The sequence below is a fragment of the Vanacampus margaritifer genome, chromosome 2 (genome assembly GCF_051991255.1).
Source record: "Vanacampus margaritifer isolate UIUO_Vmar chromosome 2, RoL_Vmar_1.0, whole genome shotgun sequence".
Taxonomy (NCBI): Eukaryota; Metazoa; Chordata; class Actinopteri; order Syngnathiformes; family Syngnathidae; genus Vanacampus; species Vanacampus margaritifer.
Window position 1 is genome coordinate 24,536,115 of NC_135433.1, and position 25,078 is coordinate 24,561,192.

Sequence of the window (25,078 nt, forward strand, 5' to 3'; positions counted from 1 at the left end):
GGCAGAAAAAGGACAAAAACAACACAATGTACTGATGATTGTTTATTTTTCCAAAAGTATTTTGTTTCGTTTCTGTACAACTTTCTCCCCTACAATGCTTCATTTTTTTTTTTTTTACTTTATGTGTAAAGAAAGCCTGATGTTTGGGAAGAAAAGGGAAGCTTCCTGAAACATGTTTGTAATGATGTGACTCTTTCTTCCCAACTTGAAAACTAGAAAAATAATCTTTACATCATCCACCTACGGGAAACGTGAGAACCGCATCGTATCCGGCTCATTTCCCCCAACGTTGTCTCCCTTAACAGGACCCAAGAAGACAAAAGTGTGCTTCCTGTTTCCTATAATCTTTGTGCCTCTTCAAGCTTCAACTCACCTAATGAAAACATAACAATGACCCCAAAAAACAAGTCAAAAAGTGAAATGTCGCTCCTTTGTCAAGTCAATGCGCGGTTACCGGCGCGTTTGAGAAGAGCCAAACATTCTTTGACCATCAGTGCAAATGAGGTAGACGTGACAACCAAAGATGGCCGTCGCGCTCCTTCGCCATGGCAGGAGGAAGCGGCCTGAATGCTTCTGCACTTCTACACGCACTCGACAAAAACAAAATCAAGTTAAGTTGGACATGGCACCAAAGGATTGTGGGAACGCTCCACATACTAATACTGACACGACAACAAGGAATGCTGGGAAATGGACTTAATACGTCGTTCTATCACAGTATCATTGCACTGCGCTTATTCTTCTCCACCGAGTGGTTAACGTTAACAGTCACATTCGAGAAAAAAATCAATCTTAGCTTAAAAAAAAATGGCATACAACATAAATATGACAGCAGTAGCATCTATTGGTCTTGTAGGTCACATGACAAAATGATCCTTATGATTACTAAGACGCCTTTGGAGTTAGTACAGCTATGTACATGGCGCGTTTAGGAGCGCCTGCGATGTTCACATTGAGATCTGACAGACACTCGCATCGGGAACGCACACACTGCAATTTTTGGGGGGAGACCCGACACGGGTGTGGTTCAAGGGCTTTGCAATGCCATCTACGACTGTACACAAACGACAATAACCCTCCATGCTGCCATAGTAACCACACACCAACTGACCAAACTTTTGTCAACGATGAACATGTCTGAACTGGTCGTGCTGTAATGTAACTAATGTAATGCAAAGTAACGTGTCGGCGTGATGTGACGCCGTATGTGTTGCAACAAAACGTGCAGCAGCGCAACATGTCTTTAAGTACCGCAACTAGATGCATTGTAATGCAACAAGTCGCAACGAAACAGTCATAACGTAACGTGTCATAACGTAATGCGAGGCTGTAGCATGTTCAAACTCGTCTGTAACATGCTGAAACCAAGGTGTTAACGTAACCTGTTTTACGGTAATATGTCCATTGTAGTCTGCTAATTGAACAACAAGCATATTTGTACTGCCCATTGTTGAAAGTTGCAGTTATAAAAATAACTTTTTAAAATGGGCACAAAAAATAAAATAAAATAAAATCATAACTGAGTTACGCTGGACGGTGCAGACAAAGCTATACTAAGCTAACTACAATTTGGAGCGAATGAGACTTTTTTTTTTTCATTTTTAAACACAGCAATTAGATATGGCTGCTGTGTTCAGCTAGGCTAAGCTAACTGCGGAGCGAGTGGGCGAGCGCTAAGCTAACTCGTGTCGTAGCTCGCCGATGTGGCGGTGAAGAGAAGACTGGCACGTGGAGTGGGTTGTTTACGTCGCTATCTACACAATCTCTGCTCAACAGCATCAAACACGAAAAGGAAGAAGAGCGTATTTACAGAGTGGGAGTGGTTTTAAAAAGCCCCGCTAGCTGAGAGGAAGCGCCACGCGACATCCGAGAGCAAAATCTCAAACTTTGTTTTGTGCAACAGAAACTGCAAATGACACATGAAAGAATTCAAAATGAAAACTTAACAGGCTCTCTGCAAAATCTTCATGAGTAGGACAGGTGCGAGCCGTTGGAAATGTGCGACGTAACCGACGTGCTCCGACTCAGGCCCCCGTCGCTGCCGCCGCCACCCGGTCCCCCTGAGGCCGTCCTGCGCAGAGGCTGGGGGCTGTTCCTGAGGGCCATCAGGCCGGGGCCGCGCACCCCGAGACCGCCGCCACCGTAGCCTCCCTGAGACGATGAGGATGAGGAGGCCGAGGACGGAGGCGAGGAGGTGAGTGAGACTGGCGGAGGCGCGGGAGGGGGCGGCAGCAGGGCCAGGGACTGGGAGGAGGCATGAGACGACAAGTGGTGGTGGTGCCCCCCCTGGGAATGATGGGAATAGTGGCCGCCGCCCCCCACCCATTCCCTGGAGCGCTCCCTCTCTTCCCGGTAGAGGTGCGGCGTGCTCTGGTGGTGTTGGTAGTGCTGGGGGAGGTAATGAGGCTGCGGCGGCGGCTGCTGGTGGTGGTGGTGGTGGTGCGAGGAGGATGACGATGACGATGTGGAAGACGACGACGACGCCCTGCCGCCCTTTAAGGGCTCACCGTCCCTGCCGAAGCCATGCGATGACACCATCGTTTCGGTCCGGACAAACCCACCGCCGCCATGGTTCTGACCGCGCCAGGATGGGGTGGCCACAGAGTTCTGCACGCTGTGGCTCCAATGGCTGCCGGAGCGGGGGACGGGGCGCGAGGGCCAGCCCCCTGAGCCCGGGGAGGGACTGGGGGCCGGGTAGCCTTGGTTGTAGGCCTCGGCTGGGATGCCGCTCAGCGCCATGTTGCTGAAGCCCAGACGCATGCTCTCCGAGTCGAAGGCCTCGATCTCGTGAGCCTGGCGTTCCAGAAGCGTCCGGATACGCTCGGAGCGCTCGTTCTGCAGGGAGAGCATCTCCTCCTCGATCTGGAAGCCACAAGACGTGATTGTTAGGGGTGGACAAATTTGGAATACTCCAGATAAACACTTCCGTGTTCGATTAAAAAAAATATATATATATATATACACTAACGTGCAAGCCTGAATTTCGAGTTGTTTACCACAACATGCCAGTACTGAACTCAATTGTAAGATATGCAGCATTAAGCAAGATGACGCAGAGAAAATCCCCTAACAAGTGACAGTAATAGTGTCATTATAACAAAGGAGAGCGAAATATATTCCTGTGAGTATTACTGTACACTCTGCATGCGTTTCTGCTCCGTGTCTGTCAAAGTGGTTTCTAATTATATAATTTTGTTAGCTCGTCTGACGTTTTACATTCTTAGCATTATGCTTGCTGGCCTGAGACCATGGTTCGGTCAAACATTTTGTGTTTAAACATACAAGGTTCTCTTCTGTTTTGTGTGTCAATTTTCCAGTAAACTTTAACTGCGAGTGACAAACAGCTTGAAGCAAGCAGACCTTGCAAGTTATTTGGAGAACCCGCAAGCGAGTCTTAATTTCCTCCAAGTGACGTAATTTCTTGACAGTGAGAGACTTCAAATGTATCTTTTAATAAATGTAAGCCTGTTTTAATACATGTACATGTTTATAAAGCATATTGAAGGCAAAAATACTTTTTTTCCCCCTTTCCCTATACCACGAGTGGGTCTGGAATGTGTCCCCACAAGATAAGGATTTGGCAATATAAGGTTTTTCAGAGAGCACAAAACAAAAAAACCTGAATGTGAATTTGCAGGCAGAGAATTACAAATAGGCGAAAACGTGATGAGATGCTTATGCATTTAAATGGTGTTCACAGAATGGGGGACTAGCATGTGGCCCGTGCCGAAAATCCTTGACATAAAGGATCTAAAGATGGACGTGTTGGTGGTACCCGTTGCTCTAGCAGTGCGCGGCGTATTGACACCCTCTGCTCCAGCTCCTTGATTTCACGCTCGTGCTGCGTGTCGGTGTGCATCTTGATCTTGCTCTGGTAGGCGTTGAGCAACTCCAATTCCTGTTGCAGTTGCATGCGGAGCACCTGGTACTCTGCCTCCTGGGTCTCATCCAGGCGAAGCTGCAGAGGGACAAAAAAAGGGGGAAGGGGTCCTTGTCAGAGTTGCAGGTGTGCGGTGGTCAACGTGCGGCGGTGTGGAAGGTGCGCGGGGGGGTTCCTTGCCTTACTCACAGCCTGTGTGGACAACATGTCGTTGATGGAGTGGTCATATTGTTCGGCCAGGATGGCCAGCTTGCGCGTCTGCTCCTCCTTGACGCGCTTGAGCACGGCCTTGTGATCCGACTTGGGCGTGCTCTCCAGGAGGTGGTTGCGTAAGGCTTTGTACTGACGTGTCTGGATCTTGCAGGTCTCCTGGAACTGACGCTTGATCTGCAGCTCTTTGGACTGCAACACAAAACAGTCACAGCGTCAAGACTCCACTCACGACTTAACTCAAGTCAGAGTTAAGTCGGTCATTTTAGTGATTGCTTGGCTAAAACTTACAAAACCACTCCACAAATCTTTGATTTGGAGAGGTTACAATAGTTATGGATTTTTCAATATAGTTAGTTTTAATTTCGTTTGACTTTTCTTTTTTTAAAGTGACTGTGTAATAAATGACCACTAGATGTCACAGAATGCAGTCGAAAGTCACTATGGTGGCTCAGAGCGACCACACTTCGCAAGCCTACTACCAATTCTTATTTTGAACGAGCAAACAAGTATCTCAGCAAGCGACGGCGACTAGGCAGCCGGTGTTAAACCCGGCGAGACTGAAAGACAGAGCGAGTCACATTTAAAAGTTAAAGTACCACTGATTCTCACAGTCAGAGCAGCTGACAAGAGTGGCTAGCGGGAGTTAATCGGAGCGATAGGCTGGAGAAGCTAACAGAGGAAGCTAGTAAAAAAAACGTTTACAAAAAAAACTTGTGAGATCAAAGCAGAAGGTGACAAACAAGCGACAGGAGCTCAAATCCCGGTACTCAGCGACGACCACCTGCAGGCCCTTGTGGAAGGTAATTGGCGATCGACCCATTGGGTCCGACACTAGCTGCAAGCAGGGCTAACTACTTTTGCAAAGTTGTCCTTTAGGCACCGTAGCAGAAAGATGGCGGTTAAACATGACAGCCTCATGTAAGGCGAGGCTCCAGCATATAATTAGTGATTACTAGACTTACGATTACAGTTGTGCTTGAAAGGCACTGTATGATGAGAAAAAGGTTTAATGGCCACAAAATCCAAAATAATGTAGCAGTTGTTTTAACATTTTCAGAGGTTGTACTTGACATGTGTAGAGATGTCAGATGTGCATGTGAATTTTGGTGACGGCTTGCACCGTTGTTCAAGCTTTCGCAAAAGCCGGCATCATTGCTGAAGCGCTGCACGGCAACGAGACTGACTTAAATGACGACGAGAGGAAATTTAGCATGTTTGATGGAGAAATTGCCCATTGAGACTCGTCTTTTAATCCAGTGCGTCTTATGGTCGCAAAAATACGGTAATTTGGGACCATCAACAAAATGATGCGACTGTGAATGTGTAAAGACAGCTAATTAACCCAAAAGCCACTGAATCCCAAGTGGCTAATGTGTGAATAAATACAAGATGCGACTGAGCAAAATTGTATGACTTGACTTCTGACTTGCTTAACCAGTAAGTTAAGTATTGACTTAACTCAACTTGCTAAAAAATATTTAAGGAACTCCAGTTGATTTTTGCCACAGTAACATGGGACTTGCTTGAAACTTAAAGGATAAGACTTGAGCGTTACATATACCTTGCACATATGTGACTTATCCCCAGCGAAGCAACTCCCAACACAAGGTTGGACTCACCTTGAGGCTTTTGGGCTGCTGCCGCACCTCCATGGTGTGTTTCTGACGCAGTTCTTGCTCTCGTCGCTTGTTGTACTCCATCTGGTTGGTCAGCTCCGTCTGGTGCTGTGTTCGGATCAGCTCGACACGAGTCCGCTGCACCGAGCCCAGCTGCCTGAACTCCAGCTCCTGAGTGGACTCGTGGTGGCGCAACAGCATGGCGCACTCCAGATCTTTCTGGGTCTGCTTCTTGTTCAGGTCCTGGTTGGGACAAGGATCAAGTGGATCAAACAAACGGAGAAGGTGGTGGCAGGCCGTGACTTTTGGACATTTGGTAACTGGGCTTTCAGTGGGACCAGACTTAATTCAATTTTAGACAGCACCACTATCATGTGGCCATTATATAAGTCATCAACATCATAGGGTCGGACCTCTCTGAGAAGATCCTGCTCCAGGTTGTGTCGAGCAAGCAGCATTTTCCTCTTGTACTGCCGGCACTGCAACTCGTAGTACTGCCTCTGCCTCCGGAGCAGACTGGCCTCCTCCTCCGCCTGCATCTGCTGCAGACATTCCTTCTGCCGGATCAGCCATTCCTGCTTCTCCCGCTTGGGTGTCGACTGGTTCTCGTTCAGCTCCTGTTGGGGTTTCAAGGGGCAACGTCAGAGGTGAAACCCATGCGGTGGTCTGGTGAGCTGGCTGATTTTTCTTGCCTCTTTCAGCTGGTCCTTGCGCTGGCGATACTGACGCTTCTGCGAATCTAGTAAGCTGGTCAATTCTTTTTTCTGCTGGCCCAGAATGTGCTGCTGGAACTTCTTCTCTTCTGCCAGAGCAGCTTTGGTCTGCAGGGAAAAACACCAATGTGAGGTTTGGTGGCTAGACGTATAAGCGAAGGGGGGGACCAAAATGGATTAAAGTTGGAGCCATTTTATTTTGAAGTCCTGCCTCTCACCTCCTTCTCCAGGATGGCCTGGTGCTTCTTGACAAGCTTGTCAGCCTCTGAAGAGAAGCTGTTCCTCTGGTTCTCCAGCTCCTTGTCAAGCTTGAGCTGATGCTCGTCCATCTCAGCCTTCAGCTTGTTCTCCAGGCCCATCAGCTGTTTCTGGTGCTGCCGCCGCATGCGCTTGTAGCCCGACATCTGCTCCCGCAGCGCCGAGCCCTGCTCATGTTCCTGGATCTGCCGCGTCACCTGCAGATGGGACGGGACGAGGACACGGCGTGGGCATGAGCACAAGTACAGTGTTCCCCTTTTTTGGTGCAATCTTCCTGCTCCTACTTTCCAGAAGATTTGCAAGTGATCGTTTATGTTTTTTTTTACAGAATACAGGAAAGTCCCAATTCACCTTGGGATTACACCGCATGAGTGTGCATTGCGGATCCGCTCCGCTCCATCTTGACTGAGTGCTCCGGACACGTCAATTTGATGGACAAAACTAACCGTCTGTGCACAGGTGTGGTCCGGCAGCTCCGTCAGCAACAATTTCCCGCCGTGTCTCACGTGATTGCGCGCAATAATGTGGCACAACTTGCATTGTAAAAGTTTTTACTGAAGTTATTAATAACTCACCGGCATCCACTCTCATAGCTTTAGCTGAAGTTTCATGCAGCATTCTTTTTTAGGTTGTCCTTATTAAAAGGATGTGCCGTGTCATACATCATTTTGTGGCTTTCCACCGCCTTTATAAATCTCTCCTCGTTCGTGTTCACTGGTGTTTAAACTGTGAATAAGCACTTGGCCTGTTGATTCCAAGCCTGACTCCGCCCATTATGATGTTTTGCTGACATGATTGTGAAATAGGATCTGGCGAGCGTTTTATTCTGAAAAGTAACTGGAATTTTTATTTTTAAACTGCATCTGTTTTCCTGTCCCCCTCGATGTGTTCTGTACTACTTTGCCATTTGACGGATGCGTCGTCCGGCAAAAACAGAAAATAGGTCTATCTGTCCGGTGGGCTCCGGCGCGACGGAGCTGGTCCGCAAACGATCCACAGCGCATACACAGCCACTGTAATTTGAACAAGATGATAGAATGGAAACGAATTGGCTCCGCTGCCGGAGCGGAGTGGCTCCGCAACGCACACGCATGCGATGTAATCTTGCGGTTAGAGTTGCACAGCATACAAGGCAGCGCTGAGTTCTACTGGAAGAGATGCAGCGCTGAGTTCTACTGGAAGAGATGCAGCGTGACTAGAAGAATAGGTCGTTATTCCCGCACAGTCAGCAGAATCAATTTCTGTGAGTATTGTTGTATGGTCTGTTTGTATCTGTTGCTGATCTGTGAAAGTAGCAGATTTTGGAAGGTTTAGAACTACTCTAACTACTGTTAGTTTGTCTAAGGTGTTTCATATTATGCTATTATTAGGTTAGCAGACATTGGCTAGACAAAATTATAGTTTTAGTTGAACATTTTGGCGTATTGTTGTATGCAAAGTTTGTAGGTGTTGCTGCGCTGTGTGTTAACGTATCAGTTGTATAAAGGTTTAAAATTACTGCAAAACCCATCCATCTTTTTTCCCCCCATGCAAAACACTTGAAAGTATGCATGGTGATTTCTTCACATTATTCAATTTTTTTTGACATCCTGTTTTAGTGGGTTTTGTGAGCTGGAAGCTCAAATAATGTAAAATAAATAAATACTTAAAATCACTTGAGTGATTGGGTCCTGAATCTATAATCTATGGAAGTTTAACTTTTTTAATAGAGTTAGGGAAATTATTCAACTTTGAGGATATTCAAATTTTTTGACGAGCACCTGTATATATATTTATTATCAATAGTAGTCTCTGTATTGCAAAGTTTCACTTATTGAGGACAGGCCTGGAATGTATCCCCGATAATAAACGGGGGTTGACTGTAGTGTTGTTTGCTTGCAGGAGGAGGAGGATGTCATGAACCTGACGTACCAAGGAGGCAGTTCTGATGGTGGCAAAGTGGTCTCTGTTCCGGTAGTAAGCTCGTCGACGACCGGCGGAGGGAGCCTGGGGCTGCTCCAGCTCCGGCTGGTATGGGTCATCGTAGATGTTGTCCTGAGCCTGAACAAAACGACAGGAAAGATTTCATACTACCAGCATGACTCCAGCACTGCAAATACCAAGCAGCATGAGCTATCCCAAATCAAGGCAAAATATAATTGTTTTTTGGTCGGCCAAGACAGCAGCACTCTTTGTTAAAGAGTATGTGACTCTTAAATGAGTGGTTAAAACGCATGGGAACAGTAAAACAAAGTTTTGCAAAAAAAAAAAAAAAAAAAAGAAGAAGAAGAAGATTTTTTTAGTATGTTTGATCAGATATTTTCATCTATTACAATTTCAGACCCCACAGGCAGACGTAAAGAGTCCAACACATATGGGGATTGCTGCGTGCTTACGGTAGGTCGGTGTATGATGGAGCTGTTGGAGGTGACCGTGTGCTCTCCCTCCTGCATCATGGCCATCTCGCCACTGCTGTCATCAGAGGCGTCGGCCAGGCTGTTGACGGAGCTGCTCTGGGAGCTGGCCGAGATAGACATGCTGGGCACCGACTGCGAGCTCTCCATACTGTTGACAGTGCCAGTGCGTAACAGGTACTGCTCCACCTCCTGACCCACAAGGACACGCACAACACACACAACCAATGCATTAACCGAGCTGCCCACCATCCTGAATAGTGGTAGTAGTTTTAAGGTCCATTGCAGGATATGGGTGTCGCACGTCTCGACAACCACACTTTTCATGATAAGCAACGCCACCCAACACACACACTTTTTTTATTTTATTCAAATAGTCCTGTGGGCCATCCCTATCTTAGAAGCCCTGTGTACATCTCCGCTGTGTGCGCTTCTTCAGCTCACCTCCTCGTCCTCGCCTCCCTCCGACACGGGGCCGTTCTGCTGCGTCTCCTGGAAGAGGATCTTCTTCATCTTGCGGTACTGCAGGTTGTCCAGCTCGCGCACAGCGTCTTTGGTGCGGGCGATCAGGTCCATGACCACCGTTAAGGGACGCTCGCGACACAGGAAGCGATGCTAGACGCACAGCGAGAAGAAGTTCAATCTTGCGTAAAACAAGGACAGATGTGTTGCAGTGCAACTAATGCAAATTATGTTGTACCCCACCAATTTTTTTCTGTTAAACATTTTTTCAGGAGACCAAAACAGCATTTTTGTTCAACCATTAACAATGCTTCATTGTAAAAGGGAGCAAGCCATTTTCAACACTTTAGATTGGCCAATAATCTGTAAAAATAACACACACCACATGTATGTTGTTGACCAATATTATAGATTTGTGGGAACAAATTAAACTGGCCATATTTAGACATAGGAGGCTTTGACCCGACGCCAGCAAAGAGCGTACAACAGTAATTTTGGGTTAAACCATATAATAATTTTAAAAAAACAAGCACAGGGGCAGCATCTGTTATTTGAGTGTCACGTTAGTTTGGAATATAACCCTAAAAAAGGCTGGGGATTACTTTACTAGGATAAAATCTAATTGTTGGGGCAACCCTTAGACCTGTGGTGTGTACTATGTACTGTGAATGCGCTGTGGTAAATATTAATTATAACAATTAATTTGCAAACATAAATCCTATCATATTTCACTTCAATGGTTTTCACTGTTTTGAATCTGTAATGGACAATTCCCAAAAACCCCACCCCCCTTATTTGACGCTTCCAGGTCCAGCTTCCTTTTGGACGTTTACAATGGAAATGAACGTGCCAGAGCATTCAGTGAGTTTTTGGAGCAATACAAGCGCTATCGTCCTGATCAAGGCAAAGGGGTCTACAGTATGCAGTGGAAGGATATATTCACAATATTAAAAGATGCAGAAAAGCGGACTTCACAACTATTAATGCTAAATCAAACAGGTTTTAAAATAAATCCAGGACAACGGCACCTCTCTCAGTGTGGAAGTTATAATCCAGCAAAAAAATTCCCATTTTTAAATAAATGTCCCTGTAAAATTATTACGCGTTTTTTCTTCTGTAACAGAACGGTTGTTTACTCTGAGGTAACACAAAATGCTACGTGAAAGATGAAAACAATCATTTCAAAGCGCCTGTTACGATGCTATGGTGACCTTGTATAAATCGATGAAATATCACAGAGCTCCCAGTATGACACCCAGCGTAAATGACCTAATAGGACGTCAAGTTACCCAGCTAATAATAATGATCAAGATAAACCGCGTATTTTTACGAGGCGTCGCATCATAAACAACGCGCTGAAAATACGGACGTGCTTGCCAAATGAGGTGGTGAATGGCCAATAATAATGATATCCTGATAGTATACAATATTAAATAGTCGTAAGTATAACTTTGATTTCCAGTTTTGTGGATAATCTTGCCTCTGGAGCTAAAGTGATTTTGACAATAGAAGCTGCAACTTTTAGCTCGCTCGATTGCTAGTTAGCTTTAGCCTAGCCCATTATAGTCTTACCTTGGAGCAAACGTGGAAAATGCTCGTTTTGGAGACATTTAGCTGGGGGTGAGACCGACCACAATGTGTAACCCATTGAAGACATCGCTCACGTATGATTTGCACAATGTATGGGCACATCGTGTCACTATTTTGCTTGTTTGAGGTTGAGGCTTGTTGGAACTTTGTTTGGTCTAGTTTTATTGAAGCTCACAAAAGTTTTGTGGATTGATTTTACAATGAAGGTCAAAGGAGCTTCGAGCTGCATGTCGGAGCTGTGGGTGTTTGGGGGCGTGGTTAGCAAATGGTCAAGTGGGATTAATGATTTTTTTTAACACACTGTTGCTTTGCCAACTTTGAAATTACTCTGGTGTGATTATTATTCTCACATTGAGCAGCACATTCGAGGTGGGCCGGTCCTGGGGAATCTTCTGCAAACATGAGTCCACAAAGTTGCGGAATGAATCGGACCTGGCAGAAAGAGAGAGAGTTGAGAGATCCGTTCATTAGCGTGGTGGAGGATGTGAGGAGAAGCAAAAAGGTAGGTCTCACCAGTGATTGGACTGCAAGATGGGGCTCTCATTTTGAGCAATGTGGTATAAGGCACTCATGGCGTTCATGTTGAACAGGGGGGGCTTCCTCTCCGCTGTGACAACACAATTTCAAATATTTTTAGGCCCACGTAGTCATGAATCATGAAGAAACCAGAGGATACCTATGAAAGCTATTGTTTTAAAAATGACTGTAGGGAAATGTCCTCTTCTGAAATTGAAACAAAAAAAACTGAACAACTACTCTAAGCATATCAATTTATGTGTGTCAAAGGAATTTTTTTTTTTCAAATAGGGCATGCATCAGTTTGATTCCATATTTCAATGACCTGTTTGAGAACATCCTTTGTAACATATCACATAACACATCAATACAGAAGCATTAAAAAGTTTGCTTGTATAAACTGTGATAAGCATCTTTTTAGCCAAGCTGTGAGTGCATCTCGTACCCAGTTCGATGCAGGTGATGCCAAGTGACCAGACGTCCACTTTGCCATCATACTGCCCCTCGTCCATGGCCAGGATCACCTCTGGAGCCATCCTGCACCGAGGCAGCACCATGTTTGTGTTAAAAAAAATAAAGTGTTGAAGATGACCAGAATGGCTGTCAAAAAGGAAAGACTTACCAGTAGGGCGTCCCCACAAAAGAATTGGCCGGGGCCACGATGGAGGCGGAGCCAAAGTCGCCCAGTTTGACTTGACCGGGCTCCGTCAACAGGATGTTGCCTGCTTTCACGTCCCTGTGGGCAGCAACACATGTGTGGCACTGCAGTCACATAAATTGGCTTAATCCTTCCATACTGTTTGTACATGTAGGGTAGATACATAATTTGAGGATACCAAGGGTATCCTCAAATTATGTATCTATCTCAATTTATGATAGATGGGTAAGGGACTTGAACTTCACCATTTAGCTCGCTGATAGCTGCTTAAAACATCAACCAAACTTCATATTGTTTATTCGTTTAATTGAAAAGACAATCAAGTAGTAGACAGGACAGAGACTGTTTAGGGACCATTACAAAACAATGTGATTGGGAATGAGTTAGTATAGGTAAACAACACAAGTACAGTTAGTGAGTGTGCCAAAATAACGCTGGCGTCGGGCCAAAACCTTGTACCTCCAAAATCATCACTTTCAGGAGACCGCAAAAATTGCATGTTTTGTTCAACCATTAATATTGCATTGCACATATGTGTTTTCTGCAGTGACTTGGAACATGCATGAAATTTTGACATATGTGAATTACTCCCCCGCTCCCCCGGACAGTAATCAATCATCAATATTGCCAAGGAGTCACCTGTGGATCATGTTGTGAGAGTGAAGGTATGCCAGTCCTTGCAGTGCACCATGGGTAATAGCCGCAATCTCCACCTCCTGCAGAGGCTTTTTGTGAACTGCAAACAACAACAGGCAGGTTGGATGCCAAAAGAAAACAGGGAACAAAACTTGAGCGGTGGCCACCGGGACAGGACGACCTTCAGGGCTAGACTCACCTTCAAGGAGGTCGGAGGCAGAGCCGAGACAGTACTCCATCACCAGCTGCAGACACAGTAGACGTGGTTTGTAAAACAAATCTTGTTAACATTGTGCAGGTTACTTACTCATAAAATCTTAGATGGCTTAGAAACTTCCTATCTTGTCGACTTAGTGCTACCGTACGTTTAGTTCCCAAAATCTACACTCAAAACATGGAGTTCTTTTGGTGGTGCTAAGAGCTAAAAGGAAGTTTGCAGATTCTACTGCATTCTCTATTCGAGCTCCAGTCTTTTACTCTACCTAACAGTCCTACCCGTCGAAATTAGAACGGCTACCGGCATTATTCAAAATAAGGTTTGTTTTGGGATTTTCCTTTATTTCTCCTGATACGAAAGAAGTTGTTTGTCCTGCATTAAGGTACACAAGAACAATAGAGAAGAAAAATCCTTTAGAGATCAAAATAAGTAATGATGTCATACCCATGCTGTGTGCTCCTTCAGGTAACACCCTTGATACTCAATGGTGTTTGGATGGCGAAGTTTTTGTAGGAACTTGACTTCTTTGATGATGTCCTGCCACTTCTGCACATCAAAACAACACAACAAGTTGGTGAAGCGAGCCTTTGTTTTGTAGGGCCCGTAACCACAGTCATGTTCGGTCACCTCGTTTGTCTGCTTGCCGCTATATGACATCTTCTTGATGGCCACCACCTCATTGTTGCGCACGTCTCGGGCCTGAAAGGTAAGTCGGTTCATTCAAACTGCATACCGCGGTGCTATACAATTCTTATAGATAGTATTCACATGACATGTGACCCACATTGTGTGCCGTTCACGGGTGCAAGAATGTCAAATGTGAACTAACAAAGGAGTGTCCGGAGAATAATGCAAGGATAAATCGAAAAGTTCTCCAACCGATAAAACCTACCAAAGTATGTTCTGACCATTTTGATTAAGTATTATTGTAAGATTGTTAAGATGCATCTTACCGTAGTGTGATTGTGAAATACGTGACCCGCTCTGGCTAAAAATGGATTGAGTGGTCAAAAGTTTTGATTTGGAGATTTCTCCAAATACCCTACTCCTTAAAGGAATACAAGACTTATGAAAAACTAACCAGCTATTCTGTGAAATGGTTAATTTCAACACTTTTTGTGAATATTCTTGCATTAAGTACAGTATCGGCTATTTTGGATAGTCGTGATCATCGTGACATGTCGCGTGTGTTAAACACGCATATATGAAATGGCCGCTAAAAACAAAGACATTCACGAGGAATTATTGCGTTGCACGGCAGATATCAAAGGTGGAATTACGCTCTATAGCAAAGAAGCACTTCTTCAAAAGCAGTACAGCCACGGAGGACTCGCGAAAGATTTGTGTCCAGCCAAAAGTGAAGTTGAAACTGGCTCGATAAGGAGGACGTATTCAGCCGGCCCGTTGCAAGTAGAAGTTAGGAAGCGTCTGCAAGTTCTGTTAGAACATGTTGCGTGCTCAGCACGCTTTAGCCCACACTAGGAGAGGACACCCCCCACTCCCTCACAAAATGACACGAAACCTGACATGCTGAGGGTTTGACTCTGATCACAATTGGCGCAGCGTTTGGGATCGAAGATGGCCTTTTTCTTGCCCATTACGTCAGGAAACTCCCATTCAAGTGAACGAAGGCAACTGTCGTTTACGCACGGGATACGTCATCACAGTCAGGTGACCAGGATAATGTTCTTATTTTGATACTTAATCGGTTTAAAAGAAAATCCAGGGCATAAAATGCCAGAGATAACTAATCCAATAGTGGAAAATGAGTTATTAGTGGTATGTTCTTTTAAGGTCTCTATTTTCCTTTTCCCAGCAGCCCAAAAGTTGAAGTGTACGAAAATAAGTGATGAGTCAACAATTGTTGTTGTAACATGCTAGACCGTGTAGCTAGCGCGGTCAGGGAACTAGCTAACTTGGTCACAAAATAACCCGAGATTATTCACAAATGATTTATATAAATGCACATAGCAACCAATAAAAGCCAAAAGTACAGAAGACGCAGGAACGTCCATGTTTTGGGATAGAGCCATCCTACCTCAGAGCAGACGTGAATGTCACCATGGAGTCCAGACACCGGCAAATGTTTGTAATCCAATCGATTCCATGAATCAAACAACCTTTCAACATGTACCGCTCCAAGGACTGTTGATCTAAACCTTTTGCATGTCTTCTTTACACAAGTAACGTTAGACGTTGGCCCTTATGCGAAAGGTGGTCTTCCTTCAGGCAAAACACTATCGCTTTTGTCCAAATGGCGCCGCCATAATCAATGAGAATTTTAAGTGTTGCTTTAACAGTATTATGACATTATCCTGCTAAGCTGTAATTTTCTTACCAATGAAAAGCAGAGAATTCAAGTGTCTGACAGTGCCTTTTTTTTTTTTTTTTTTTTTTAAGGAATCGGTTCAGGCATGGGTATCAACACTGCTTTGGATACTAAAAAACATACTCAACCCTAGTGACAATGTGGTAGTTTGACGTTTGAGGTGTTGAGAGGGCAACTCACAAAGTAAACGGCTCCAAAGCTGCCATGGCCGATCTCCCTGAGGTCGGCGAAAAGCTTCTCCGGGTCATCCCTGCAGAAGAGGTCGGCCACATCCGGGTCCTTCAGATTGCCCGCCCGTGCGCTCGAGGGCATGGCCAGGGCCTGGCGGGGAGCATCAGCGACATCATGAGGAACCATCTTACAAATGTTGCATCATCATCATCTTGCTGATAAGCATCTTTAGTGTCCAAAAGTGCACTCTCAGTCTCAGGATGCTCTCCCACATAGCTGGGACGTGAAAAGTGGTGGTGGAGGAAGGCATGGAGAGCAGCGTGGAAGCAACAAAATGGGCAGCTGGTAGTAATGGAAACACAACTAAACTAAAGAGTCTGACTACAGTGGAGCCTTGTTTATCATGGGGGACACGATCCACAGTTCCACACATATCCACACCAACCTGGTGAAACCCCCCCCCCAATACAGAGAGGTGACAAACATTTTTCTAGCTGTCTCATACGCCAGAAACACATTAAAATGTATTAAAACGCAATTTAAATGTATTAAATCACACGTCAATTACCGTATTTAAAAACACTTTCTGGTTTGTCCTCACTCTGTGGCTCTCACAATTGACCAAATAAAAGGAATTGTGTGCTTGCTCAAAGCGGTTTATCACTCCCAGCTGAAGTTAAGTCTGAAACTGACACGAAAGACAAATAGAATAAATTAGCGTATTTTTAAACACCTAAATGTTCCCCCAAACCACAAAATAATCAAAGTCTAGTAGCTTAATGCTAACATAGTGAGAAACTCCATAGATAGGTTAACGGGATTTAGCATTGATGTCATGGCAATCGTAAACCATCAAACAATTGCTATTTCAACACACACAGACATACCTCCCAGGTATATATTCTCTCTGCACTGTAGAAATAACTACTAATATTGAACTTAGTTGGGGACCTCTGCCTCTTCTTCCTGCTCTTAATTATGCGGCATCTCTTTCAGTAGAGCTCAGTGACTGTCTGGAATGTTGTCTCACAACGTGGTACTATACTGGGAGGCGCACAATTCTAAATTTGGACTTGACTGCACCTGTAATAAAAACCCACAATTGTAATTTGTTTTTGCCTTAAAGGGGATGTCAACCCTATTTTTAATTGACAATAATATGTTCTATGCAACCCCAACTAGTCTAAATATGGTATTCTGGTTAATGTTGCGCGAGTGGAATATAACTTAAGCAGCAAAATGCAACCGTTTTTATCCATTTTAGGGGGCGGCCATTTTGCCACTTGCTGTTGACTGAAGATGACATCAATGTTGCTCAGGTGTCAGGTAAGAACCAATCACAGCGCAGCTTCAGAAAACAGGTGAGCTGTGACTGGTCGTTGCCTGAGCAACAGTGATGTCATCTTCAGTCGACAGCAAGTGGCAAAATGGCCGCCCCTTGAGATGGATAAAAATGGATGGATTTTGCTTCATAACTCATATTCCACAAATGTAATATTAATCAGAATGTCATGTTTGCACTAGTGAGGTCACATAAAACATATTATGAATAAATGTTAATGGTTGACTGTTAGGGGTTTAAGTTGTTCTTTGTAACAATTTGCCCAACAATAGCCTTTTTATTTGACCATGTATGACTGAAACATCTTCTAATTAGTAGATTGACACATTGGCTGTTCACAATGGGTACTCCTGCAAGCCTCTGGCCAATAGTTTTCAGACGGGATTTGAATTTCCTGCCCACTGTCTGCGGATGTGATGTTATGTGCGCATTGTGTGTGTGCAGATTCATTTTTCTTCAACAGGTGGCAGTGGTGATTCAAAACTTAATTTTCTGCATTCAGTAGCTTTATGTATTGATAGCCGTCGGTATTGGCAGCCTTCACGAGTACCCAGTACCCTGACGGGGGCTGATACCGATACCTAGTATCAGTTCTCATCCATCCCTACTATCCACGATACTATGACCTATATCAGTGATTCCCAAACGGTGTTTGGTGGCATATTAGCATTGGCCCAATAGATACCTGGCATCGGCACTCACCATTCCCTAAAATAATCAAATATGGCTCTATATAATAGTCGTTCACTTGAGTCAATTTCCCAGCCCTACTTTTGTCTGTACAATGAATAAATAATTCATGATGAGGCCAGTTTGACCCTAGAACAGATTATTTTCTAGGCAAGTAGGATCGTTGTCATCGTCATTATCACGACTGTTAAGTAGAGTGTGAGGAGACTGTGCAGAGCATTTGGATGTCATTCAAGCATGTTGCCACGCTTATGACTGGAAACATCAGCAGGCAGGCGAGAGTGATTCAGTGAGCGCACAAAAAAAAATCACTCGCACATGAGCACGCATTCTGTCAACCAATTTCCATTTATACATTTGAGTGGCCTTCAACGAGAAAGAAGGAAGGAAGCCGATGGAACATCCTGATGCAGGGAAGCAAGTAGCCACAAACCAGAGCAAGACTATAAGAGAGGCATGTTGACAAAAAGCAGGAAGTCAAGGGTGTCTTTTTTTCGCAACAAAGACTTCTATGACACGCGCTTAGTCAGCGATGCCTAACAAATGTCGTCACGTGACTCCGCCACACGGTTGTATAATGGAGCTGACGCATCAGCTGCGTGCTGTTCAGAAGACGCAAAAACAGCCACAAGCCAGACAAAAAGAGATCAATCTTGCGTGCGGCTTGAGTGACACTTGCTGTTTGCCAGTCAGGCAAGGATTTACCAGAAGATTACATAATAAGTGCACGAATGTGTTTTTGGTCTGTGTGGAGCAGTCAGCCATTGAGTGAAACTGCAGCCATTGATAGCACAAATAGACTGGTTGCCTGTAAAAATCCAGGGCACGTGTAGAAAACTCAAGCACTGGTTGCCATCGGTGTCAGGGCTCAAGTAGACATAATGGACTGGTCATCAGTCATGATCCAGAGCACATATAAAACTATCAGACTGGTTGCCAGTCAGTAGCAGGGCACAGACACACAATGGACTGGTCACCAGTAAGTGTCAGGGACTCAGGGGGCACATTTATACATCATACCAACAAAGAACTGGTCGTCAGACAATGTAAAGCAGGGACCACATGAGAAACCCAACATGCTAACCTCAACTTAGTCAATATATCTATATAATAGATGGATAGATAGATAGATAGATAGATAGATAGATAGATAGATAGATAGATAGATAGATAGATAGATAGATAGATAGATATTGAAGTGTGTCTTCTGCCCAGATTTAGTCATAACTGTTTTATTTTCCTCATTTCCTCAGTAGAGCTTTGTTCTGCGGCTATATCCTTGTGAGTGTTATCGCTATCTCTGCCAAGTGTAGTCATGACTGAATAACTTCCTCTATTCCTCAAATGATCTTTATTCTGTGTCTGTGTTATCGCACGTCCGGTTAACATCGTTGAGCTGTTTACTGGAAACTTTGTGGTACCGACCTTTAAGATAGTATAAGAATGTTGTAAGTTCTCTGTAACTTCGCACTTGTGAGATGCTACAGCCATTGTCTGTAACTCACTTGTGCCCGGAATATTCTGTAGAAATAAAAGCTTTGAAGGAACTGTTCATTGATCTCCAGCCTGTATTCAGATAACCAACATTCTCACTAACCGAAAGAAAACGAACACGCGGAGGAAAAAGCTTATCCTCTAACGATAGATAGTCTTGTTTCAATAAATTGCCACATTAGATATGATGTGTATTGTTATTAGGGCTGGGACAAAATATCCTTTGGCAATATATCGCAATACTTTTTGTGCCGATGTGAAGTATCGATCCTTTAAGTGAGTATTTATGCTTTTCGATACCTTATACATAGTATTCGCATGACGTCACCAACCCCCAGCTATCGACCCGGCAGCCATTTGGTGGGTCACAAAATTTTGTGGCAAACAATTGTGGCCAGCGAGACAACGCAAGCAAATGCTGAGGAGCACTCTTAGTACAAGTTACTTGTTCATTCATTCCGGATTTTCACAAACCGCTTCAGTTTACAATGTGCAAAAATAGTGCGAACAAAGATGTGAAACGAAGCTTCTAGATAGTATTCACATGGCGTCATGACTCATTTGCCCCACATTGTGTGCCGTTCACGGGTCCATGGGATGTCGAATGAGAACGGACTAAGTGTCCGGAATTGTAAAGATAAATCGAAAGGATTGACAAAGTCTACCAAAGTGTGTAATGACCATTTTGATTAAGGTAAGTGTCATTGTAAGATGGTAAAAATGTTTTTACCATATTGCGATCATAATATATATGTGAGCTGCTAGCCGTGGCTAGCTTTAGCTAAAATAGACCTGGTTGTCAAGATGATTGAATTTGAGATCTCTCCAAATACCCTCAAGGTCTCTTATTTTCCTTTCTCAGGAGCGCCAGCTGCATTACAAGGAGCCAAGGCCAGTAGTAACCAAAGTAGGGCTGAAATGAGTACTCAAGTAAATAGAGTACCACGAATACAAAAAATCCTCAAGGGTTTTTTCCTGCCTTGAGTACTTGTTTAAGGCTTTAGCGTAGCGAACACAAGGAAGGAGGAGAACACCAACGCAAGGAAGAAGAAGCAGATGTTAATAAAATAATAAAACTAAAACTAAACTAAGACAATTAAAAGCAAACCCCCAAATTAGGGAAGAGAATAACAATTAATAAATAAATAAATAAGGCTGCGGCGAAGGCAGAAGAGAGTTGTCGCTGTATGTATTCAAATGTGGAGATGGAACGAGAAAGTGAATAAAAAGAGATCAAATGAAATGCTAGACTGCAGTGTGACCTCCTGTCTCTTGTAGTTAATTTCGTTTACCCTGTTTGGACCCCACCCATTTGGCGATGTGTAGCGACCGGGCGCTATCGGCGGAGACGACTAGAACTGCTGCGGAACTCCGTAAATGGCATCAGTTTAAAGTTGAGACATTCTTACAAGGCACAATTCAAACTGCAATCTATCAGTTACGCGGTTGTACATGGGAATAGAGCAGCCGCGAGATAATTCCACATCTATGAATCCATGGTTCGGAAGGTGAGGAAGCAAGAAAACGTCGAGGCTTGCCATCATTCTGGGAGGATCCAACCGCATTGGAGCGATCCACCACAACAAACTGGGACGCCGCACCGCGGCGTTTGAATGGATTGCGAACGCCTGTTAAAGTGCACGGCAACGAATAGCGTGAGTACCGTGAGTTAAATAGTTGAATTATAAAGTACAACTGAACTCACTATTTTACTCCAGTTGCCATTTTAAAACACATGGTAGAATGCTTGCTACCGTATTTTAGCATACATGCTACCATTTGTTTTTAGCATGCATTCGTTTCGGAGCTGTGTGTGTGTGTGTGTGTATAAGATATGAAGTGTAAAATAACAATATTTTTTATATTATACAACAATAGCAGCATGATGAAGTCATAGGCGAAACGCGTTGATGTAGTAAGTCAAATTACTCAATTCTTAATTGTTTGCAGAGACGCTCCAGCGAGGAGGCTCTCAAGCCCAGTGTTGCTGTTTTTGACACATCATTTTGGAATTAGTGGTGTGGACTGTGGACCCTCGTGAGGAGAAGCGGTTCAAAAAATGGATAGATGACTGGAGGTGTTTAAAAAGTAAGTCCTAACCTCTACAGCTGACATGCAATATATAAGGACCTGCAAACAATTCAGTTTAAGTGAAGCCTCTTGGAACACATTGATTGTATGCATTCTTATCTTGGGGATTTATTACAGAAAGAAACAACATTTGAGCAGCACTTATCCTTATTTTCTTTTAAATCAGATATGGAGAAGTGAATCTTTTGACGTTTGGTTTAATTGGGCATAGGCAGCTTTTACTTATATTATTTACTGATTTTCCAAAACAGGTGGATCAAATTGAAAATGCATGCTAATATCATTTTCCTAATAAAAAAAATAATAATAATAATGAGTTTATGAGTGAAAAATGGGCCATCCTGGCAGGACGATCTTTTTGTTTGTTTGTTTGCTCTATATTATTTATTTGGTTATTACGTACATAACTATGAGATTCATTTTTCAAAAATATTTTCCAGTTTAACACATTTTGTAGAAACTTTATTAGGACGTACACCGCCATTGTCATTTACGTCGTAATGCATTCAGTGCGGACTAGTGACATAGAATGGCGGCTGGCTCTCAGCCGAGCAATGTGAAACACGTATAAAGAAAGCACGGTAAGCATCGTATTCGTAACGTTCCTAAAGAAACAACATGTGATCGCGAGAGTCACCCTACCTCACGCCGTGCTCTCGTCATTCACCAGACACATTCAAGAGTTTTGATCGTTCCTTTAGGAACGTATCGGATCACCACCAAAGTATTGGATCCAGATTGGATGGTGACAAAAATGTATCGTCCCAGCCCTAATCGTTATAATTAGGAAATACAAATTTTAAACAAAATTCTAAGTAGGTATGTTCAATAGGACTTTTTTTCACACCAATACCAGTATGAGTACTCAACAGTTGAGTACTCACTGATACCAAGTAATTGATAGGACTTTTGATGCATACAACTTCTATTAAACCAATGACACATACTGTAAAATCCCGTGACTTACACAAATTTTTTGGGTGCAAAAATTATGATCCACTTACGACCAAAGTCACAACTCTTGCTCGCTACTTTGCTTGTACTAACGCCCACACGTGCGCAGATATACAAAAAAAAAGCACAGCTTTCAAAATAAAAGCACCTCATATTTTACATTTTACTTTGACGTGTTGGTTGCTGCAGGCGGGCCAGTTGAGGCCCATATGCCTTTCCTTTACTCAGGTCTTATGTAAGGTCACACAGACAAACAACAGACTGGTCACCAGTCAGTGTCAGGACTCAGGACACATGTAGCCAAACGATGGACTGGTCACCTCACCAGTCAATATAAAGGTACATAATATAGACACAATGGACTGAACTCTAGTCAATGTCAAGGAACATTTAGTCAAACAATTGAATGGTTGCCAACTTGCCATGACACATATAGACAAACAATGGACAGGTCGCCAGCCAATGTCAGGACACGTGGGAACAAACGCACATTCAGACCTCTGTCCAATTTGTTGGTTTTGACTCTTCACTGAAGCTAACATGCTTTTGGAATGTGACAGAAAAAACGACTACAACTCCACAGAGGAAGTAGAACTCAGATTAGAACCCCAAACTGGCAACCTCTTGACTTCAACTGACGCCACACTCGAGATGAGCTATGACGTCAGCAGAAGCTAACCCGCAAGTTAGCTTGTGTTAAAACAAGAAATATTAAGCCAGCCCTGGCTGATAGGTAGTAGAGTACAAATGGACGATTGTTCCCAGGCAGACGGAGCCGCTTTGTCCTATTTTGCTTTCCGCTTTGAGCACTTTGTCCAAAAGTGGGTCAGCCGGAATACGTGCTACCGATGAGCGGAGACGCGTGACATGAGAGCGCTTAAACGCCCCTGCTGTCACCACGGCCCGTTTGCAACCGGTTTGCTTTTCTTCATACTTTTTTTTTGGTTTGTTTTATTTATTTATTTTTAGCTTTTTACTCACCGCGGCTTACTGCAGTTCCGCTGTGGAACGAAAATTTAGCGCTTAGCAGTGGAGCTAACGAGCTTGCGTCCTCATAGCGACAGCGGCGGGACATCCACACGACGCTCGCTCATCTCCTCCCAGCTCACAAGCACAATAACTCCTCAAAAAATAAGAATAAATAACTGAAATATTTTTCAGCGTGGCCAGTGGAAACTTCCAACTCTCACTAAACGTTAGCTTTGCCTGGGTAGCTTGGAAGCTAACGTTAGCTTAGCTGCTCTGCCGGGTGTGGCTGCTCTTAGCCCAGCAAGCTGCACTTCCGGTCCACAACCTCCAGTTCAGAGGAAAGCTCACGGACGGATTTTTTAAAAGCTCTCTTCAAAATATTCGCTCCATCTTTGTCTTGGCCTCTTTCCTCCGCCGTTTTTGTTCAAGATGGCACAGACAGATGGAGGCGGGGCTCGGAGTGCAATCCCGGAAAACCTTTTCTTTCAACTTCCTCTCAGGCATTCGCTTCCAAAATAAAACCTAATCTAAATAGTCAAACGATAATTCCAAACAGGCAAGTTTGTAACAGACTCTTTGCATAAACAATTCCACCCATCCATCCATCCATCCATCCATCCATCCATCCATCCATCCATCCATCCATTTTTCGAACCGCGTATTCCTCACAAGGGTCACGCCTTATTTATGTCATGGTTTTGGTTGGGTCTTGTTTAGTTTCATTTCCATGTTTTGGGTTTTGTTTGAGTTTATTTTACCTTAGTTTCAGACCCCGTTCACACAAAAGCCAGTTCCAATGTATCCTCACAAGTTTCTTACCGTTTAAGCCATTCGTCCACACAATGGCGCGGTTTTGGAGCTTGAAACCGATCACTTTTGAAACCGGGCTCCAGAGTGGAAAGATTTCTGGACACCATATACAGGATACTCCTCCAGTGATGATGTAATGGTCGCAGCTCGATGACGAGGCATTGTCGCAGATTGATGACATATGCGCCAATTCTCACCCGCCAATGTCACTTCACCTGTGTTCGTCTTTTTCATGTTGTTTTGATACATGCAAAGCCATGTTTGTTCTGTAGATTGCAATAAAGTTAGAAAAAAAAGTGTTAGTCCTCTTTGCTGATTCCTCTTCTACGCTTTCCGTTAACTCCCAGTGGCTGCGCTACAGCGCCACTCCAGACTTGGCATATACATTACAACCGTTAAACGTCCTCAGCGTCTTCTTTTGGATACACGAAAGTCTTGAAATGCTTCTGTGTGTATGAGATTTGTTTGAGGAACGAAGCCGGCTTTGCTTCCGTCTGGATGGGAGACTTAGTCTCCGGTCTGCCCTTTGACTGTGGCGATTCATTATGGTTTTCTCCCGTCATGCTGCCACATTTCTGCCCTGGAGTTCTCCACGTTTTGTCAGTTTTTTGGATGTTGTTTTGTTTGTCTGCCAGATCCTTGTTTGCGTTCTTGTTTTTGTTTAATTAAATCCTTTTTTCAACTGCACCTCTGCCTCCTTTCCCTGCACCAGGGTCCTCATCCCACTACATCGTAACAGAATGAATCGACCACAAAAGGATCCAGCAGGGAGCATCCAGCGCCGACCGGCACGGCGCCAGCCGGCTTCCAGACACCATCAGCTTGATGATTTAGATTTTTACACCAGTTTTTCTTCACACAACGTTTCCCCAAGTGCTTATGACACCATTTTGCCACCCCACGTTTTTGTTGACCCAGAATTTGAGTTAGATTCAGATTTAGAGGATGAGTGAGTGCCCCAATTTTGGTTTGAGTGCGAGTGAAAACATTTATAGTTTTTTGTTTTCATCTCCCCCGTTAAGTCACTTAAAACATCTTTCCGCGTCACCTTGAACCCCGCCGTCTCAGTCACCCCG

General features: G+C 44.1%; 1 protein-coding gene across 2 annotated transcripts; it reads right to left on the reverse strand.

Annotated features, from left to right (window-relative positions):
- Positions 1–29: 29 nt before the first annotated feature.
- Positions 30–23,662, reverse strand: taok2a (TAO kinase 2a). Of its 2 annotated transcripts, none has more exons than XM_077556354.1 (20): positions 23,205–23,662; positions 15,662–15,802; positions 13,780–13,851; positions 13,597–13,698; positions 13,135–13,180; positions 12,939–13,035; positions 12,264–12,377; positions 12,087–12,178; positions 11,639–11,732; positions 11,476–11,557; positions 9,518–9,688; positions 9,056–9,265; positions 8,592–8,720; positions 6,641–6,877; positions 6,402–6,530; positions 6,123–6,326; positions 5,713–5,952; positions 4,070–4,282; positions 3,776–3,958; positions 30–2,862 (listed from the first exon to the last, which is right to left on the reverse strand). In XM_077556354.1, exons 2-20 carry the CDS (start codon positions 15,791–15,793, stop codon positions 1,966–1,968), a joined length of 3,444 nt encoding a protein of 1,147 aa, XP_077412480.1. In that variant the 5' UTR covers positions 15,794–15,802; positions 23,205–23,662; the 3' UTR covers positions 30–1,965. The 2 variants fall into 2 exon arrangements, with proteins under 2 accessions (XP_077412480.1, XP_077412479.1); XM_077556353.1 differs by having other exon boundaries at positions 4,061–4,282.
- Positions 23,663–25,078: the final 1,416 nt, after the last annotated feature.

Coding starts and splice junctions, on each gene's coding strand:
- taok2a (XM_077556353.1), bottom strand. CDS start 15,793: ATGCCCTCGAGCGCACGGGCGGGCAATCTGAAGGACCCGGATGTGGCC. Junction 13,181..13,596: donor TGAAGGAGCACACAGCATGG/GTATGACATCAT, acceptor CTGTGTCTGCAG/CTGGTGATGGAGTACTGTCT. Junction 6,327..6,401: donor GCAAGGACCAGCTGAAAGAG/GCAAGAAAAATC, acceptor AAACCCCAACAG/GAGCTGAACGAGAACCAGTC.